This window comes from Hirundo rustica, chromosome 1 (genome assembly GCF_015227805.2).
Source record: "Hirundo rustica isolate bHirRus1 chromosome 1, bHirRus1.pri.v3, whole genome shotgun sequence".
Classification (NCBI taxonomy): domain Eukaryota; kingdom Metazoa; phylum Chordata; class Aves; order Passeriformes; family Hirundinidae; genus Hirundo; species Hirundo rustica.
The window spans coordinates 6,643,598-6,665,268 of NC_053450.1; the positions used below are offsets into that span (position 1 = coordinate 6,643,598).

Here is a 21,671-nt window from a genome sequence, read left to right on the forward strand (position 1 = left end):
TAATTTCCTGTAAACAATATGGCTTTATCTGAAAAATCTGCCATTTTAATAAAGTGAAAAATTATTTTTCCAAGCTTCACACAAGCCTTATCGTTGTCTGACAGGAAAAAGGGAAGTGGCAGGGATGAAAGATGCTTTGTGAACTGAGCTCTGTTTACCTAAGGCTATGGAAAACATGCTGAAAGCATATACATTAAGTGCATAGCTTAATGTATTTTTTTAATAAGCACATTTCCCCACATGCTATTAAATTAGTTGAATAGACTAACTACCATCTAGTAGAAAATAAGATCTGTTAACCATCTTCTTCTGCAGATGTTTCACACTTATTCTAAGCAATTTATAAGATAGCACATCTCTAATCTGGATTGCAGTCCTGTGATGACAGTCCACAGAAGCTTTCTAACTCTGTGTGATGTCTCACTACTAGTTCATCCTATGAACTGCCTGCCATAGTTACTGTGGGCTGCTTCCTGCCTGTAGTGGAGACAAAACACACCCAGGATTTCCACTGTCACAGCTACTCTGGTTCTCCAGGCAGAGGCACTTCTTGGATGCATCTCATGCCAAGGGATTGACATTGGTCTGTCTCTCTCAGCTGGAGACACAAACTTTGTACCTTCAGAAAAGTGTTAATGAAATCTGGCTTCTGCTATGAAACAAAGAAATACCCCTGACCCCTTCCCACTTAAATTAGTCTCAGAAAAAAGCTGGTGTTATGGGATAGAGGAAAGCAAGAAGCAAACTGGATCTTATCAAAAGATAGAATCTTTGAGGGGCAAAGGAGAGGGAAGATAATTTAGTAGTGTTTTCAGATCAGAGGCACTAGTGTGTGTGTTGGTTCTTTCTGTTTTGCAGGAATTTGAATGTGATGTTACATCTCCCACTAGTAAATGTGTTTATATCTGTGTTTAGCTCAGACATCCTCACATTAGAAAACTTAGTGAAAACTGAGATAAGAAGTTGTGAGGAATCTCTTCTATCTATGGTCTTTATATAGCAAAAGCTTAAAGAAATTCAGAAAGGAGAAAGCTGGGAAATTTGCACCTCAAAAACCTACAAAACACCTATCAATTTAGTTGGCGAAGAAGCATCATAGCATAACGCTTTTCTTATTTGGAATAAGTGAATTCAGGAAATCAAAACTTTAGCCATTTAGCTTAGTAGCAGAAAATAAATTTTTAAATAATCTTGTATGGTGTTTCATGGTAAGAGTAGTTGATGTTGATATAGTTGTTGGTTTGTTTTTGTTTTTTTTAACACTAAAAAAAGAATTGCATGTTGAGCAATGAGAAATAATTTCCATACAGATGCTCATCTTAAAACTATTATTATTTTTTATTTATTTAGACTGCTTAAAGTGCAGATTTAAGGTATTGTACCATAAAACCCGTGTGTGTGTGTGTGTAAATACATATATATATATGTATATATAGTAGTGGTAAGAACAAGTCTAGTGAAGTTTTTCACAGGAAAATTCTGATAAAAATGTTTGCTTATTAATGCTTCAACTGATAAGGCAGTAGTTAATATTGAGGGATGAAGGCTGCAATTCCTTCCATCAAAAACATCCTTCTTTGATGTAGATGCTGTTTTAATTAAACATCCATGTGTGCTGCTGTGTGACAGTGACCATATAGAGGATTGTACTGTGCCAGGCTCTGACGACTCGCTGGAAGCTCCAGTTCTCCAGTTCTGGAGCTCTTGCAGACATAGCCTGCAAGGATGAGAACCACAAGGGATGTGAAGGTTCTGCTGGTCCTTGCCTGGATGTCTTCCAGTTTGTCCAGATGGGATACTGGGTAATCCTAGAATACCAAACTTCCCTGAATTTTTGTTTGAGCTGCAGTATTTCTCCTAGAAAAATAGGTAAATAAGGTCACAGTAAAGTTACAACTTCCAAGGGCTTGATCTCAGTGACAGCTCACATCTGTTGATTAGATATGATGGTTATTTTTATGGCAGCCTAGTGCTGCTGATGTGAGACCATGTAATCTATCTAAAATTGTTGTGACTGAAGGCCAGATTCTGACTCTGGTAAATTCCATAACATCTGAGTGACTTCACTGATTTCCAAGGTGGTTTTTTTTCTGGCTTTCATTAATATGAATGAGCTTATAATCAGGCTTCAGTTATGGTTCAGAATATATTAGGAGATCATAAATATGAGCGAATGTAAACAGTCATAAGGGACGTGAAGTGTCCAAAATACATACATGGATTTAATCATAAATGAGTTTTGCAAAATTGACAGCTGAGCTATGACAGGGATGAGTAATTTCTCAGCAGTTTCCTTGTATGAACACAAAACCAGAAATCATATAGTTTTATTGGATGTTTAAGTAGTGGTGTCTGTGTTACAAAAATACCCAAACCCAAAGCCTTGCCATGGTGTACTAACGAAAGGAGACTGAGCAGATGGTTTTTAGGGACTGTACTTCACATGTTACGCAACCATGCTGTTCTTCCAGAGAAAGAAGTGAGGCAGAAAGAAGTCTACCTAAGCCTTTAATGCTTAAACTTTCACTGTTAACACCGAAAACGACTGAAGAAAGCTCCAAAAATAAGAGAGAGTATTCAGGTGTGCACGCTACAAAATTTATTTGCTTTTACCCTCCAATTTGAACAATTACCTCATTAGAGCAGTGGAATTACAAATTCAGCATACTCAACATGTTTTTATCAAGGAGGAAGGGAAGAGGATTAATAAATCGTTCTTGACTGAGGGAAAACCTTGTAGCATGGCCAAGAGAACAATGCCAGACAGAATATAGAGTTGCTTGGGTTTGAGATACTGCCCAATGAAACCTGAAGATCTGAGCTTACACTGGAAGAGTAATAAATAAAGAAATTCAAACAGCTTATTCCAATTAAGGAGTATAACTGGAGCCTCTGTCAGCCCTAGTAAATGGTATTTAGAGAAACGAAGCCATCTTCTCTTACACAGATTGCCTGCAGACTATACAATTCAGTGTTGTCATCACATTTCAGTAGCTGGAGTATTCAAAAGATGAGCAGTGTTAGTGATTTTTAGGAAAACTGCAGAACTGTAAATGTTCCGTAAAGCATTTTGTGGTGTAATCTCTATACTACATTCAAAATTCCTGTGTAAGAGAGAGAGGAGGGAGGGGTTGGTTAAAATACCCACAAACACTGCGCAGTGCATGTGTTTTCCTCCTTGTAAGGAGCAAAGAATGAATAGGTGATGACTGGACTTATTGTCAGTCAAGCAATATTACCCTGAAAAAGGATGTATTTACAGCTTTTCCCTGTAAATGGATTTTCCTTCTAACATCACTATTTATTATGTCAAAGAGGGAAGTATTGGGCTGTGATAATTGTGGAAAATGAAAAGACTAATGAGGGAATCAATGGTATTGATATGACACAGATCCCTTAGGTCTTTTTCATAAGTAAGAATGTGCTCCTTTAGAGTTGTTTATATGGTCACGGTGGTCCCATCAACCTCCTCCTATAGTCACTGGGGAATTCTGGATGCTTCTGAGGCCCTCTGGAAGATAGGCCTAGATCATGGCATTACAGAAGGGTTTGGGTTGGAAGGGACCTTAAAGGTCATCTAATTCCAAGTCTCCTGTTTTTATTCCATCCATCCATCCATCCATCCATCCATCCATCCATCCATCCATCCATCCATCCATCCATCCATCCAATCCATGTCTCTCCAATTTGGAGACAAGGATGTTGTGTGGGACAGCTTCAAATGCTTTCCATAAGTCCAGGTCAACTATGTCAGTAGGCAGTGGTAATTGTTCTCATTTTCTTGGGAGGGAACTTAAGGTTTGAAGCATTTAATGACATGATAATCTTGCAGAAAACTGATGAAGATTGAGAATTGTACAGCAATCTGCTGAAGTCAAACATACGATGCAATGTCTAATCAAATTACCATCATACAAATCATGGAGGAACTGTCAGATTTGTATCATTTGGGCATATCATAGTTGTCAAATTCCTCCTGTAGAGTTAATAAATCAAACCCAGCATGATTGGTGCTGTTTTTCCTCTCTGTTCCACTATCCTATAAATAGCTCCCTGTTCCATGAGAGCAGTGGCAACTTTCCCAGCAGGAATATGATAACAAAGATGTCTATCTTCTACACTTCTCTTTGTGCCTTTTTCAGTACCACTTAGTGGTGTGGAGAATATGCTACTTGTACTATGAATTTACCTTTTTTATTTGCTGTGTATATATATTTCCTCTTGCCCTGAATTACAGTAAAGAGAATAAAACCAGGGTGCTGTTTGGATATTGTGCTGCACTTTTTATGCATAATCATAAAAATAATTAATCTTCTGTTTTGACAGTGCTACAGTTTGAAAAGCTTAAGGCAAAGTTTGCTTTCTCACATGCATTTCTATCTCAGTCCAGCTGCACAGTGTTAATTTTGTACTAGACTGAAGAAACAGCACATAATAGCATTTCTTAACTTTCATTTCTGTAATGTAATTTCTTGTCTTACAGTTCCCTGTGTAAGAAAACAACCCTCAATCCAAAAGTACTTAAAAGAACAAAGAAAACAGCCATTTAAACCTGCACAGTGTTCCAGCCTGTGCTGCTCTCTCCAGCTAGTCTGACATCACCTACCAAAGGAAAAGCATGCTGTACAGTTGTAATTGGATTAAACAGTATAAACCTGCAAGCAGAAATGTGATTAATACAGGGTATTTCTGAGTCCTGCAGTTACTATATTGCTACACTGAGAAAACCAGAATGTTTATTAGAAGCATTTTCAGTATGTATATATTTTTCTGAAATTATTTATAATTGTTGCCTTTCTCTCAGGCCTGCAGGAGATAATTTTAAAATTAACTGTGCAGTATAATCAGCATCAGTAGACTATACAATCCTGAGATGTCAAGAATTATGTTAAGCTTCATACTAAGCTCTGGAGAGATTTGTAACTGTGTAGTTTGCAACACCCCATTTTTATTAGCATTTTCATTATAAAGTTGTTACTGGAAGCATAAAGTTAATGTTCTGTAACAAGAAAACAGCAATTATGCAGTCCTAAACAAGAACTCAACATTAAACATGGCAGATAAAAATAACAAGCAGATCCAGTTACTGGAGACAGATAATGTGGAAAAGAAATAATGTAGCATTTACAGGAAGGCAATGGCAACTTTTCTTCCATAAGCATAAAGGCTGGTTGCCAAACAACCCCTGTAATTTCTGAGTGTTCATCTTTGCGTTTTCAAGTGGTGCTTCTAAAAGTGCAGGGCATAAGCTCAAGTTGTTTTCCCTTTGAAATCAATGAGAAATTAAAAATGTGATAAAAATATATGTGCTAATTAACTTTTAAAAATTCTCTTAAACCTGTGTAGCTTCTGAGAATGCTCTCTTCTGTGTCCTCCCCTAGAATCTATATTAAATGGATACTGCTGATTACCTCCACAGCTGTAAATATGGCTCAAGTTTTTCCTTAGTGGAAAACCAGTTTACAAAATACAGGAAGAACTGCTTAATTACTTTACAAAGTTTAGTCTCTGCTCTCACTAAACAATGGTTCCTTTTCTTTTAAAAATAATGCAACACGTCCATGGGGCCGGATGGGATCCACCCCAGGGTAGTGACGGAATGGTGGAAGAGCTCGCCCTATCACTCTCCACCGTTTATCAGCAGTCCTGGCTAACTGGGGAGATCCCAGATGACTTGAGGTTGGCAAATGCAGCACCCAGCTCCATGAAGGGCTGGAAGGAGGATGTGGGGAACTACAGCCTGACCATGGTGCCAGGGTGTGTCACCACATACAGAACCAACCGGAGGATCAGGCCCAGCCAGCATGGGGTTATGAAAGGCAGGTTCTGCTTGACCAACCTGACCTTCTGTGACCAGATGATGATGTAGTGGGTAAGGGAAAGGCTGTGGATGTTGTCTACCTGGAGTTTAGCAAAGCCTTTGACACCTCTTCCCACAGCATTCTCCTGGAGAAACTTGGGCAGGTGCACTCCTTGCTGGGTTAAAAACTGGCTGAATGGCCAAGCCCAGAGAGTGGTGGTGAATTGTGACACATCCAGTTGGGGGCTGGTCACTAGTGGCATTTCCCAGGGCTCAGTTCTCAGTCCAGCCCTGATTAGGATCTTTATTGATGACCTGGATGAGGGGATCAAATGTACCTTCATTAAGTTTGCAGATGATACCAAACTGAGGGAGTGTTGGTCTGCTGGAGGGTAGGAAGGTTCTGCAGAGGGATCTAGACAGGCTGGATTGATGGACTCAGACCAACTGTATGCAGTTCAATATGGCCAAGTACTGGGTCCTGCCTTCATGTCCCAACAGGGCCCTGCAGTGCTCCAGGCTGGGGGCAGAGTGGCAGGAAAGCTGCTCAGAGGGAAAGGCCCTGGTGTGCTGGCCAACAGTGGGCAAACGTGAACTGGCGTGTGCCCAGGTGGGCAAGGAGGCCTGGCCTTCTGTGTCAGCAATGGTGTGGCCAGCAGGACAGGACCAGGGCACCGACTGTCCCCCTGTATTTGCACTGGTGAGGACACACCTCAGGTGCTCTGTCCAGTTCTGGGTCTCTCACTTCAAGAAAGATATTGAGGTGCAGGAGCGTGCCCAGATCAGAGCAGTGGAGCTGGGGAAGGGTCTGGAGCACAAGTCTCATGAGGAGCAGTGGAGAGAGCTGGGGGTGTTCAGCCCAGAGAAAAGGAGGCTTGGGGCAGTTAATTGCTCTCCACAGCTACCTGAAAGGAGGGTGTATCCAGATAGGAGTTGGCCTCTTCTCCCAGGTAACAAGCGACAGGAGGTAAAGGCCTCAAGTTGCACCAAAGAAAGTTTAAGTTAGATTTTATTGGATATTCACAGAAAGGGTTGTCAGGCACTGAAACAAGCTGCCCAAGGAATTGTTTTCAGCAAAGTACAGGAAACTCAAATGCACTAGTGGATGTGTACTGTGTAATTAATAAAAAACCCAGACAGATGTTTTGGGTTTTTTTTCCATTCTACAGCAAGTGCACAAAAAGTTGAAGATCTTTTATTTTACACAGTTTCTTAGAATATTTAGCTTGTTACGAGTACTGTTCTCCTGTTAGAATGCTTGATGCATGCTACTTTATAAAATGCTAAAGGAGTTTTTTTTTTAAATATTGTTATTATAATAAAAATCACATTGGAAATTCAAGCACAGGAAGGTCACTAAGTGTCTAAATCAAGGCTATTTGCATATGTCTACATTTATCCTCTGTTGGTATTTTTTGTTGCAGATCCTGAGGTCACAATCACATAATTTATTGCTTTCTCTCACTGGACAACTGCCTTATTTAGGCAATTATTGTGTCTTCCCTCTACAGAGCTTTGCCTCATTTTGTTTAGGGTGCCTATGGGACATTAATTGATTTGCTATTTCAACAGTAATTACATTATTTTCTCAAAATGTCCATGGGGGGGGAAAAGGGAAAGTGATGCACTGAAGTTTAGGGTTAAGTTTCCCTAACTGGGTATTTTCAGTGTAAGATATCTAGGATAAGGGGTGTAAAAGAAATTATCACATTTAAGCACAGATGCTAAAATTTTCAACTATAGAAATACATAAAGCTTTTCAAAGCATATTGCAAATGCCACAGTGAGAAAGCAGGAAAGGAGGAAGACACAATAAATGCTATTTTATATCATAAATGAACTCTGAGAATAATCTGTTTCTAATTTCCCTTCATAAAACCTCATGTTTACTTCTCAACATTTTCCAGATTCTGTAACAAATGAGGCAGAGTCTTCTGTTACAGGTGAGCCCCTGTGCTGTGTAGCCCTCATTCATATCTAGGTCAGGTACGTCAGCAGTGCTGAATGAGTCAGAGATTCTGAACAAATGCAGTGTATGACTGTGGGATGCAAAAGATTCCCAGAAATAGCTTATGCTAATGGAAACGACAGCTGTAAAAAGCAGTACTAATTCTAACTTTGGAGTGATTTTACCACCTTAATTCCATGGGGTTGCTTGTATGGAACAGCCAAGCAAGCTGCACTCGTTTCACACTTGGGAATGTACAACCTCAGTGAAGTGCTTTTCCTAATTGTGAATAAAGCCAAACCATGTAACTGGGAAAAGAAGTCAGCATCAGCTGTGCCCTCAATAAAAGCATCAACACTGCATTAATGGATTCCAGCTCCAGATGCAGACTGAAGACCTGTGCAATACTGAACTTGCTCTATATTTGAACTCTGCACTTTATAGTACTCCATATAGAGTGGTGTTGGGGTTTTTGTTTTTGTTTTTTTAAGGGTTGGTTCAGGAGAAGTGAACTCATACCAGCCAGGCGTGGAGGGTATGAGAAGGACCTACTAAGTGGGCTGGAAAAGGAACTGGGAGCTGTATTTGATAAACACTTGTGTGTGCAGGAGTTTATCTGCAAGTGGCTAGAGAGACGTCAGGGGTAAGACAGAAAGTGCAGAAAGCATCTGGAAAGAGCACTTGAGAAAAACAGGAAAGATATTCCTGAATGAAGGAATGAAAACTGGGACTGGGACCTGAAAAACAACAAAAGAGGTCAGACAAGGGGATGTGCAGGAGGGACAGGTAAAGCAGCATGGGTGGTGTGGGCCTTGAGTTTTGTCAATAAGAAAACTGTGACAAAATGAGATGAACAGACTGGGATCAGGCTCTCTGTTGAGATGGGATCTGTTCATAGAATCACAGAATATCCTGAGTTGGAAGGGACCATCAAAGATCATTGAAGTCCAGGTCCTGCACAGGACAGCCCCAGGAAATCACTGCTGTCTGTGTCGAGAGGGCCTCACAGTTGATGCAGGTGATCCCAGTGCCTGGATCTGTGTTGTGTGTGGTGCAGCTGAACTCTGCTGGTGACGAGTTATGTGGCTTTTAATATGTTGCCACTTTGAAAAACTTGAGGGTATGTTTGTTTAAGTTGTGAAACTGTTGATTCAGATGAAAAAACTTTGCTTCATGAGGCTCTGTGACCTGGCCAGGCACCCCAACACTGATAGCTTCTCTCTTTCTTTTCTGACATCCAACAGACAACCCCCCCAAAATTTTGACTACTCCAGGCAGCAAATCTCAGTGATTCCAACTCTGATTTGTTGTTTTAGGTAAAGAGCAAGCCTTTATTAATGTAGCCTTTTAAACATGCCTGTGATTGTGCAAAGCAGGACTGTATGCAATATATGTATGTAAAAAGTAAACCATGTGGCATGTGGATGCTCACTCAGTGGTTCCATGTGAAGACAAGTGCTTTTCTTGGCAGGACAATCCAACCCCACTTGCTGTAGCGAGGCTCAGTGACTCAAGGACCAGAGAATGTTCTTTCAATGCCAAGGTAAGGATGAATATTATTCATGTCCAAAAAAGAGCACAGTCCCTTCCTTTCATGGGCAGTGTGTGCCTGAGCACAAGTGCGCTTTCATCTTTAATGCTCCTAGAAGTATGAAAAGTTCTCCAGAAAATATGTGCAGTGGGTGGGAAGAGGGGCAGAAATCAGCACAAGGAGTCTAGAAGGTGAAGAGGGCAGGTCAAGGCAGCAGGCTAAAGTCAAGTTCCCAATGCTGCTTCTCATGAAGTCAGAACATCCAGTGATAACTTTGCTATAATATTGCTCTGTTATTTGCAACTGGGCAGAGGAAACAAACATTTTGCAGAGAAGCAACCCCAGCCCCTGGAAGGGTCTGGTCTTTCCCTTCTGCCTTCTACTTGGGTCTCTAATGTAAATTCTAAAGAACATGTTTTCATAAGAGTTGCCTCATCTAGGTAATTCTGAGTAAAAGGAGCACTGATGGGATGAACACTGGTAAAGTACAGCTGTCCAGTCTGTCTGCAGGAGGCTAAGGCCCAGCCTGGCTCTCACCAACCCTTCCTGCGCCTGTAGGGACTGATGGAGCAGAGCTCCGTGTAAAGCTGGTGGAAGTTGTGACACCAGCGAGGAACGCCGAGTTTTACACACAAATGACCCCACTTCCTCACACTTGCCTTCTCATGCCTGCAAGCACTAAGCGTGTTTGTTCAGATAGTTCTGCCAGAGTTACCTGTGGTGACACAGAGAACAAGGGACACACACCCTGGGTCCCCATGATCTCAGCTCTTACCTCAGAGGGTAGATACAAATTAGGAAAAAAACCTTTACTGTGAGGGTGGCAAGAGTGCAGGTTCTTGAGTCAATCAGACTCAAGATTCACAGGGAAGCTCTGGGTGTCCCATTCCTGGAAGTGTTCAAAGCCAGGTGAGACGGGGCTCCGAACAACCTGGTTTAGTGGAAGGTCTCCTCTCCTTGTCCATGGCAAAGAGGTTGGAATGAGATGGTCTTTAAGGTCCCTTCCACCCAGTCCATTCTATGACTACCGCGTATGTATGTGCTAAAGTATCAGGCTCATTAAAACTCATTTTACACAAAGGTGGTGAATTAAAACGCCTTTAGCATCCCAGGACTGTGTCTCCCTGAACTGTGCAGCCCCGGGGTCCTGGGGCGGGCGGCGAGTGCTCAGAGGGGCACGGACAGATGCCGGCGGGGCCTGGCGGCCGCCCTGCATCCCCTCATCCTCCTCCCGCCGCTCCCTCAGCCCGCGGGCGGTGCCTCAGGGGACGCGGCCCCGCGCGGCCGCCACTGCGCAGGCGCCGCCCCGCCCCGCCGAGCCGAGCCGCCACTGCCGTGTCGGCCGCGGCAGATTCGCCATAAGGCGCCGCACGGGGACCCGATTTTCGGTGTTGTTTATTTTATTTTTTTTTTTTTTCCCCTTCCTTCCGTTTTCCCAGCGGGCCGAGCTCGGCCCCCGGCGCGCTGTTCCGCTGAGCCCCCGCGGCGATGGAGGCGGCGGCTGCAGGTGAGCGGGGCCGGGCCGGGCGGGCGGGGGAGCGCGTACGGATCCCCGCACGGCGGCAGGCGGAAGTAGTTATGGCGCGCTCGTGTCATGCTCCTTCCGCACGACAAGTAGTTCCCACAGAGCCGGCCGTCCCAGCACCCGTCGCCCCGCGCTGCCCGGTGGCCTGGGGGGCTGTGAGGCCGGAGGGCTCTGTAAGCTGCCGGAAAACTCGGACAGCCCGAGCCTGGGAGTCCTGCTGTACCCCGGCTGCCCGTCCTGAGGCTGCGCTTAGCAGCGGGTCGAGAACAGCTGGGAACGAGCAGCTGGAGCTGCTTCTGGTGCCGAACTGAAGCGTGGAGACCCCATAACAACCTTACAGGATGTGAAGGGGGCTTGCGGGGAAGCCAGAGAGCGACTCTCGGTCCGGAACTGTAGTGATAGGACAGGGAGTAATGGGTACGAACTGAAAGAGGGGTTTAGTCTGGATGTTAGGAGGAAATTCTTTGCTCTGAGGGTGGTGAGACACTGGAACATGTTGATAAGGAAAGTTGTGGCTGCCCTAAGCTTGTCAGTGTTCAAAGTCGGGCTGGATAAAGCCTTGAGCAACCTTGTCTAGTGGGAGGTGTCCCTGGCCGTGACAGGGAAGTTGATACTGGATTATCTTTGAGGTCTGTTCCAACCCCTTCCATCCTCTGATTCCATGATTCTGTGCTCACCTGGGTTTGAAAAACTCGTGAGCTCCTCTGGCAGCCGCTCCAAATAGTGTTACAGCTCAAGGTCCCCACAGTTCAGCGGCAGAAGGAGGATGTTTAAGATGTGTTAAAGATGTTTCCACAGTCATCTCAGGCCTTCATGTGCCTTGTGCTGGCTTGGCTTTCGTTCGAGCAGTGAATAAAGTTACACAGAGTGTAACTTCGGAGTGTTGTGTATGTGATTTCTGCCTTTACACTCCCTATGTGCTGTTGCAGTACAAGTTTGTGAAGTGATGTTGCAATAATTTAATGCCTGTTAATTACCCTGTATACTCAAATTTGGCTTCTGGTTGTCATTCCCTGAGTTGACTTCTTAATTTTTAGAATCCTGAGTTATTTTTACCTATTCTACAAAGTACTGATGGACCGTTTACAACTCAAACCACCACTACGAGGTAATAGCCATACTCTAAAACTCAGAAAGTTCAACTGCAACATGAAGAAGAACCTCTATGCTGAGGATGGCGCTGGAACAGGCTGGCCAGGGAGGTTGTGGAGTCTTCTTTTCTGGAGACATTCAAACCCCACCTGGATGCATTCCTGTGTCACCTGCTCTAGGTGAACCAGCTTTGGCAGGAGGATTGGACTAGATGATCTACAGAGGTCCCTTCCAACCCTGTCACTCTGTGATTCTATAAAATGAGATTTTATGCCAAGGAGAATTGCACTGTCAAGAGAATAACTGAGTAGCCGAATAGCTAACAGATGCTGTATTACTTATGGACTATTGTTAAAACATTCCAGGACTGCTTTATATTCTGGGATCCAACTTTCAGTGAGAAATAATTCTGTTACTACTACTGTTGCTAATAAATTCACATTTATTTAAGCACATTTGTCTTAATAAAAAGTGTTCTGAGTGTGGTTGAACCTCGAACTGTTGTGAGTGTTCAGTATTTTTGATATTGCTGCTGCTGAGGTGTATCTGACCTCTGATGCATTTCCATTATGGCTGCTTCCAAAAATCAGGTTGAATGTTTTGTACAATACATTCTGAAGTTGTTGATGACTGATCATGTAGTTTGTACTTCTGCTTTGAGTGGTTCTGTCTGGTTTTGGTGTCTAGTAGTGCACCTTACACATTTTGATATTGTGCATCAGTGTATTTCAGTGGAACCTTAAGCAATCTTGTATTTAGCCACATGAGGGAGATCTTAGAACACGAAAATAAAAATGTCTTGCTATAAACATATCTAGTATGGCTTTCTTTTTTTTTTTTTTTTTTTATTTTTGTTTTTCCTTAATGATGGCAAAGCTATCTTGTGTCTATGTTTGATAAAGTGATTATTCTAAACTGAAAGTAATTGCCTAGTTATTTGAATAGCCTATTAAATCCATATTATATCCAAGTCATTAATTTTATATATTTTGGCCAACATAAATATGTGGAGACAGTTGCCTTCTTTTACGACAGTTGAACTTTATATAACTTTTTTCCAGGAGCATTTGTGAAGATGTTGTGTGTAAAACAGATAAATGCATGTGCTTTTATTTGCCGTCATCAGTTAAACCCCAGTTTGTTTTCATAAATACAGTATCAGACTGGTTAAATACAATGTGTTTCGTTTAGGTGAGAGTGCCAGAGCTGGGTCTAAGTGAAACTTGTGGAGCTCAGCAAGACCAAATTCCAGGTCCTGCACCTGGATTGGGGCAGTTCCAAGCACAAACACAGACTGGGCAGGGAATGGATTGGGGCAGCCCTGGCGAAGCCTTGGGTGTTGGTGGATGAGAAGCTGGACGTGACCCAGCAATGTGCTCTGGCAGTTCAGAAACCAAACGTTTCCTGGGCTGCATCCAAAGCAGATGGAGGGAGGGGATTCTGCCCCCCTGCTCTTCCCTGGTGAGAGCCCAGAAATGGAAGGATGCTGTTTGAATGCTGGAACAACTGAGCAGTGTTAAAGTCTACGTTACACAGTGTTAATACAATAGACCAAATTTTAGAAATCAAAATTTAGAATTTTATTGAGAGACAAAATGACAGTCTCGGTCAGCCACGCTTAAAAGGACAGCGTCGAGCCCGGGGTCGGCGCTGGGTGAACCCGGTAACATACTCTGCCAGTATGTCACCTCCCAAGTTCACATTTCTGGCTTGAAGCTGCCCCTTTTTATACCCAGGATCGCTGAGAAAAGTCGGGGCTCTGATGTTTTCCCCGTCTGCGGCAGCTTCATTAAGTATTCATGTTCGGGTCTGGGTGTCCTGAATAGTTCTTCCTGGGTAGACAGTGACCTTAATCGTTGAGCCCAGGTGTGTTGTAGATATGATAATGTTGGGAGGAGTCGGATGAGATATGGATCTGATGTGATCATTCGGTTCCTGAGCTGTTTATCTGCTTCTTCCATGGTTTTTGTGTTCCTTTCAGTTTCCCGGCAGAGGCATTTCTATGTCATTCTTAGCATAGTTCTCGTGTCCTTTTGCTGGTACCGTGCTGCCAGCAGAGACATCCTGCACCTCCCCTTTGTGTGGCTTCTGTCTCGTTTTCTTACAAAACATTTGGGCAAATATAAAACTTATACTTTATATGGGTGTATTATAATACAGACATATTCAAACACGAATTAACTTTAGAGCATATGTTATAAATAAGAGAGACCAAATTCAATAAATCAAAATTTGGAATTTTATTGAGAGACAAAATTACAGTCTCGGACAGCCACAATTAAAAGGACAGCGTCGAGCCCGGGGTCGGCGCCGGTTGAACAACGATAACACACTCTGCCAGTCTGTTACCCCCAAGTTCACATTTTTGGTTTGCAGCAGTCTCTTTTTGTACACTGGATCGCGGAGAGAGGCTCGGGATTTTGACGGTCCTTCCTTCAAGGCATTTTCATTAACCATGCAGGTCCGGCGGAGGAGGACAATACTGTTAATGGTTGGGTCCAGGTGTGGTGTGGAGATGTTAATTTCTGACGGAGACAATCTAGATATTGATCTGAGGTAATCATTTGGTTCTCCGGGCTATCATCTCTGTTTTCCATCGCCTTTTGTTCCCTTTCAAGGATTCCCGGCAGCGGCATTTTTCTCGTTCCCCTTTCTGGTAATTCCAATCATGTTTTTCTCGTGTCCCTCCCATGCTTTTTCGGGCTAGAGAAATTCCTGTATTTGGTTGAGCCACCTTCCCCTGAGTTAACTCACAATATGCTAGTTTAAACAGAACTTAACTTATAACATGCTAGTTTATACAAAACTTATATTTATGTGGTTTGTATTACATTTTATATCCTATTAACACGAATTAACTTTAGGACATATATCACAGCATATATCACAACACTGTTCTTATTGTGATGTGCAAAATACAATGCCAGAAAGTATTGAATTATTTGGATCTTAATTTTGTTTCACTCCTGAAACTTCATGTGCCTAACAGCACACGATGGGTGTTTAAATAGAGAAGTGTAAGAACAGGGCAAGCACACAGTGATACTTGTCCAGAATATGGACTTAGACCTTCTAACGGGCTTTGCTGAGCCCAAACCAGTCTCTATCAATTTGTTGCTTCCTGGTCAACTTCCAAGAATTCTGGACACCAAGTGGATGTGTACCTGCCTTGGGAGTTGCAGCAGCAGGGAGAGATGAGCTGCAAGGCAGGCAGTAGTTTCAGAGGGCTCATGTCCTTCATGAGAGCTGCTTTTGCAGTTCTTCATTTTGCACTTTTTCTTTTCCCAGTCGTATTTACATCCTTCCAGAGGAAAAAAAAAAAAAAAAAAAAAAAAAATATATATATATATATATATATATATATATTTAACTGCTCATGTTTGGAACTGTGCTGTGTTGTTGATCTTCCTTATTTCTGTACTTTTTAAAGATGATGAATATGATTAGTATTATTTCAGTAGAGGAATAATATCCGAAGATGTAAGCCCAGTATGGATCTTTTCAGTTTTTTAATTCAGTTTTGTATTATAGGACCATCTCTTTCATAGGTCTGTCTGGTTTAGCTCTAAGGGTTTGTTTCTGCAGAGTGCAGTTCCTAGCCTTGTTTTGAGGCTGTCTTTAAAGTGTGTGCTGTAATTGAGAGATCTTTAACAGAAAACCTCTCCAAACCATTATGAAATGACAGCAAATTGAAAAGCTTATTTTGCTACGGGCTCACCTTTTTTGAAGGGTCTTTTTCCTATACTGATTACTTGTCATTGCACAGACTCTTGGGCAGACCTGTTGCTGTTGAGGTGTTTTTAAGATGTTGCTGCATCCTGCTTTTTATTTTTTAAGTTGATAGAATTGCCCTTAATACCTACCTCACCGTGTTTTTACATTAAATTTGACACAAGTTAAATCTTTTCTTTTCCTCATTTTACAAAGCTTCCGTGAAGATGTTTTCTTCTACAGAAAGTTCATTTCACTGCTACTTAGCTGTGCTACATTTTTCCTTCCCATTTCTAAAACCTCTTTTGATGTTTAGCATCAAATATGACGCTTTTAAATAGCTTTCATGCTGCTTTCAAGGATTTAACTTGTCTTGGAACTTTTTTAGTCCTTTTTGTGGTTGGTTTTGTTAAAGATGCTTTTTATCTTTATATAGTTCGCATTGTTGAAGTGAAACACAAACATTTGACTATCACTCTTTTAAGAGGGCTTTTGAGTAGCACTTAATCATGGTTACAGAGTAGCTCTCAATATCACTTGGAAAAGGGCCCTGTGTTTTACTTCTGATAAAGTCAAGAACTGTTTCTCCTCATGTGGTTTCCCTGTCTGCTTGCTGGGTGAAACAGTCATTAATGGTATCTAAACGTTTAATTTTGACATCCAGTCCGGACCTGACATTTAACCACTCTGCACAAGGTTAATTAAAGCCTAGAATATATTGTTTCTATCTTTGAAACCTCTTTTATCCCCTCCAGTGTACCACAGTCACTGGTACCCCTGTGGTCAGGTTGTTCCTTGTCTGTAGTCCTTACACTGTACTTTCCTGTGCACTATATTTAAATTCCTCAGGAATTTTGTTACTTGTTAAAATAGCCCGTTGATCAAATTTGACCCTAAGCTGCTTCTAAAATACCTTATTTTTTAAAAAATAATACATCCTACTTTGTCCCCAATACTTTGGTAGTGGTAGTGACACACTGGCATTACAACAATGTGTATCAGAAGCTTATTTGACTGCATGAATGTCAGTAATTCTTATTTACAGCCAGACATTCCAACTCTGCCATTTTATTAGGCTTCTTGCACTACTGTAGTAGTAATTTGGTTTATTTTTTTAAAAAGCAACTACAAAAACCAAACCTAAGAAATTGTTCTGTTCTTTCCTGTAAAAAATATACTAATTTCCATGTCATCCTTCATTTGAAAGTAGTCTTTGATTTTTACTGCTGCAAGGTGAATCACCTTCATCTTTGTGGTCTTTTGCACTTGTTACCTACCCTTCAGTCTTAATTTAAAACCAGTTTTATGCTCCCTTAAATTTTGGCTTGGGTAAAGCCTGATGCGCCTCCATTTTTATTTCTCAACTTGTAATTTTCTCTTAGTTATACAGAGAGCTGCCAGCTTAGTTTTGCTCACAGTGGCACAGTGTTGATTTCATAATGCAGGCACTTTAACTAGTGCACCTTTTTTTTTTTTTTTTTTGGGGGGGGGGGGCGGGTCCTAGTGTCTTTTTATTGTGTAGATTATAGAATCTCAGAATGGTTTGGGTTGGAAGGGACCTTAAAGATCACCCAGTTCCATCACCCTGCCATGGGCAGGGACACCTTCCACCAGACCAGATTGCTCAGGGCCCCATCCTTGAACACTTCCAGGGATGGGGCATCCACAACTTCTCTGGAGAACCTGTGCCAGTGCCTCAGCACCCTCACGGGAAAGGTAGAGATTTTAAACTATATTATTTCTTAATCATAAACATTCACAAATTCCAGTGTAATTTAGTCTCGTATGCAATGTCTGAGAGCCTCTGCATAGGTAGGTTATTGAGTAAACCTCACTTATGGCCTGGCTGGGAAAAAAGGTGAATGTATGAGACTGGGTTTTGCATAAAACCATATTAAATGTTATTGATTTTAGTATAATCTTTTAGTTTTTGCAGGAATGCATATTGCACTGACATTGCTGTAGCAGTCTTTCTCAATGTTAAAATAAAGTTTGTGGCACTTAACTAATGAGAATTAAATTTCCCTGATTTTAGTTAGCAGCTAAGAGCAAGGGGCACCTTTTCTTTGATTGAATGCTTCCTGCACAGCTGGTTTTGTCTCAGCAGTCATTTTGTGCTGGTGAATTAAGAAAATATTGCTTACTGTTTAGAATTGCCCAAATTCAGATGAAGGAACCCCTAAACCAGCTTTTGATTTTCCACCTGCCACGTCTAGTACAGTTAATTGGATAGTTTTGAGCACAGGGCTCTTGTGGTGCTGCTGTTCTAATGGTAGCAAATAGTTTGTTTTATAGACTTTATATGCTTCTTTTTTCTTTAACACTTACCAAGGATAATTCTTTTGAGTCAAAGATGTACTGTAATCCTGGATATTAATTTCTTGTTGGATCAAAATAGAGAAAATAGGCAGAAACCAGTATTGATTGATTTAATTTTGTTCTTTAAGAAATTAGAGAAATAAAATTAGTTTATACAAGCATGTTTATTAAAATAATGGGTAAAATGTTATATGGTCTACAGAAGTTTTATTTTAAGGAAAACAACAACAATGGCAGAAAAAAAAAAGAAAAAAAAAACAAAACAAAACCTACAAAAAATCACAAAACCAACAAACAAGTGTCCTGGAGGTGAAGCAATAAAAATCAGAGACACACATGTCTGTGAAAATTTTGGATGTTTGAGATGTCTTTGAAAATGAAAAGCCTCTAACATGCTCAGAGGAGTAAGATCTGATCAGCAAAGTATTTTTAAAGGATATCATCATTTCTTCTACTGTATTTGCCCATTCTTTTATGTTCAGCTGAAACTGTTTTATTACTAAGAAATAGTGTTCCTTGTCTTAAACAAAAGTTATTGGCTTTTTACATGCTGCTTTCATATTAACTGCTACTCACATTTCATTGCTTCTACCTAAACAGAAAAAGTCTTGTTTATTGTTCTTAGACACTTCAATATCTTACATGCTCAACAGTTGTGTGTGAAAAGTTCTTTTGCAAAACCAATCATTTGATTGGAATAGTGGTGCCCACTTTTTATTGTACTTGATATCTGTACAGAAAGAGCAGAAAGAGGGAAAAAAAACCCCAGAAAGCTCAACAAGGCCAAGTCCTAGTCTGATTAATAAAATTTTTAATTGCAGAAAGTTCCTGTTAAGAATTTGATGGTGATGAGGCAACAAACTTTTTTTCAGCTCTGTAGTAAGTTTAGAAGGAAATAAGTAATTATTCATATTCTGAACTTCGTTGCTGCATCTTTTAGGAAGGTTGACCAGATGCATAATTATTGATCCTATCAACTTTTTCCATGGGCTAACAAATGCTCAGTGACTTTTTATTTTTGTATTTAATTGTGGAGTTCTAATTCCTTTTAACAGCTGCAGAACTTCAAAGGCACTTACTTAACAAGAAGTTGTTAATTCTTGCCTACTTTGAAAGGAAAGGTGAAAATTTTTGGTCCATTAGAATGATTATGGGTATATCTATAAATACAGATTTGTGTCCTTGCTCTGTGTGCCTTGTGAAAGTAGTTATTAAAAATAAAACAGAACAATACACAATGCTGAGCCTTCCTTTTATGCAGAATTAAAATTTTTGTTTAATAAAAATTGATTCTGCACTAGGTTTTGTCATACAATGGTTGGAAGTACGTATGACAATAATATATTCCTTGATTCCCTTAAGTACTGTTAATTTCAGTGGTCTTTCCAAGATAAGTGCTTCTTTCTTGCCCCTTCCCTCTTCTCCACTACAACTTTAAGGTAAAAGAGGACAGATACTGGTTTATGCTTTGTGAAGGGGATTGGGAATCACGGAATTTGCTTCCTGGTCTGCAGCTTGCTCTTTGTTTCTAGTAATCCATTTGTCAAACTCCCTTTGCTATAGATATGTTTAGTGTGAAGGAAAAAAAACCCTCTACTAATTAAGCAATATGCTGTGGGTTTTGGAGGAATTAGAAAAAAAGGCTTCGCTTACATTATAGCTCAATTTTCCACATAGTCAATTAAGAAGAAAATTATTGATATTATTTATTTCAGTGTGTATTTAGCACAGTTTATAGGGGCAAACTGAAGATAATGAATTACCACGAACATGTTCAGTGAACAGAATGTCCCAGATTGGTTTTGGCTGAATTTCCTGATGTTTGTGTACCTGCATACTTGATTACTGTTCCTTTCTTTCTCCACATACTTAATTGGTGCCTAATTAATTGCTCCGTTGATTTCCTGCATAATTAATTATTCACTAATTAGTCATTGATTCCATGCATAGTTAATTAACTTACTCCTTATTTGATTTTTACACTTAATTGACTATAATTCATTGCTTTATTGCTATACTGCCTAATTTGCAACTGCATAATCAATTATTGTTTGCTTATTCCATACTTGTTTAGTCTGGTGATCAGCAGAGTTTATCCTTTGCTCTCTGACCTCCTTTTCCAGTCATTCTTCCTAAGATAATTTATTTAACTCTGTTTGGTTTCCATTCACCTCTGAGTAAAGCTCCTGCATCCTCTGTGTGTTCTCCTGGTGCTTCCTGCACCTTCCCTGACACTCACTGCACTCTGCTCCCTGCGCAGTTCACTTCTGCGTTTGGGTGGCCGTGCTAATCAAACGCTTTTAAACACTCACAGAGGCTTCTGGGGATTCTTCTTGCTCTTCTGCTCCTACCCAAGTCCTCCCTGGGAGGAGCAAGAGATAAATTGATGTGTGAGTACCGATTGCAGCCGTTGAAGGAGGAGACAAAACACTGAGCCTGAACTTCGAGGGAAAACCAGCCGGTCAGGAAGCAGAAACAGTGACGAATGAAACCTCAAAACAGAAATGTCAGCTAAATAGTGGAATTTCAATTGGTTAAATGTTTAGGTAAATATTGATAGGTTTTCTTTTACATTTACATTTAAAGAGTTGTTATCCGCTGGGTCAATAACAGGCTTCATGCTCTTGAAAAAAAAAAAAATAATGCTAACTAGAGCAGAACTAGTTCAAAGGGACATGCTGCAATCAAAACAGAAATAATCTGTGTGCTCAAGACAGCAGAATGCCTGAGAAGGAACCCAGCCGAGCTAAGAACACCTTGATTGTACCATGCACTTATACAGCTGCTTGTGTGTAGTAAGATGCTGTTTCAAACAACAGGAGCAGCGTTGGAGTTGTTTTTTCAGCGATGTTTTGAAAGAGATGAAGGCAGAGCCTACCTGTTAGTTTTGAGCTCTGCTTTTGTTACTTTTCAATTGCAAATGCCTGTGAAAGAGACACCTCTGCTGCTCTTAACTTTCAGTACACTTTAAATATTTTTTTGAGTGGGGTGAACTATATAATTAGTGTGTCTTGAAGGAAGTGGAATAATGTTCAGTAGGGGAGTGCTTACATTCATTTTAAAAATAGGTCTCAAATACAACTTGTCTCTTCTCCTACCCCTAGATTCATTCCAAGGTTCACAAACTATCACTTTGTCTGTACTTGCCCAGTGATCTCTGGTTTGATTTGTACCTCACAAGTGCTGCTTGTTCCACTTTGGTTTCAGTGGGTTTATGTCCCTTATTTTCCATAGGGAGGTGGAGGGAGAGTAGCAATTGAAACCAGTCTCTGGGCCAGAACTTCATATATGTAGCTGGAGAGCCAAGTGTGCTGTCAAAATTGGTTCTGGTTGGTTTTGGTTTCATTGGACCCAGAAGGGAGTGAGTAGGGACTCTTCAAAAATCAACCATTAAACCAAAAGACTGCAGTGTTAGAAAACAAAAATCCTCTGAATTTCTCTGGCCAAAATTTTTGAGCTTTTTTTAATCTGGGATTATATTATTCCTTCTCTATTGTTATTTATTATATTGAGGCTTTGCTTTCACATCACACCTCAAGTACCTGTGAATTAAAAAAAATAAAGCTTTGCCTAAAATGTTGTGTCAAATTTCTGTTTAAAGCATTGACCAAGGGGAGTTTTAATGACATTTTTCATTTCTCCTGCTGCTTTGAAGGTTTCTAGTTTGTTTTTGGATGGGTTTTTTTTGTTGTTTGTTTTGTTTTGTAGGGTGTTTGTTTTTCTTAAATCAACAGGAACTTTTCAT

At 40.8% G+C, this 21,671-nt stretch overlaps 1 protein-coding gene across 3 annotated transcripts in view; it reads left to right on the forward strand.

The window, feature by feature from the left end:
• The window catches only part of ZFAT (zinc finger and AT-hook domain containing), a 117,617-nt gene that overhangs the window by 28,087 nt on the left and 67,859 nt on the right, over positions 1–21,671 (forward strand). The window contains exon 3 of one of the 3 annotated variants that reach the window (XM_040059710.2): positions 9,220–9,291. The exons of 1 other annotated variant lie outside the window; for it this stretch is intronic. In XM_040059710.2, coding sequence (XP_039915644.1) covers positions 9,273–9,291 — 19 coding nt within the window. In that variant the 5' untranslated portion in view covers positions 9,220–9,272. Of the gene's footprint in view, positions 1–9,219; positions 9,292–10,587; positions 10,787–21,671 lie in introns of those variants that run through there. One more of the 3 variants, XM_040059701.2, reaches the window with a different exon arrangement.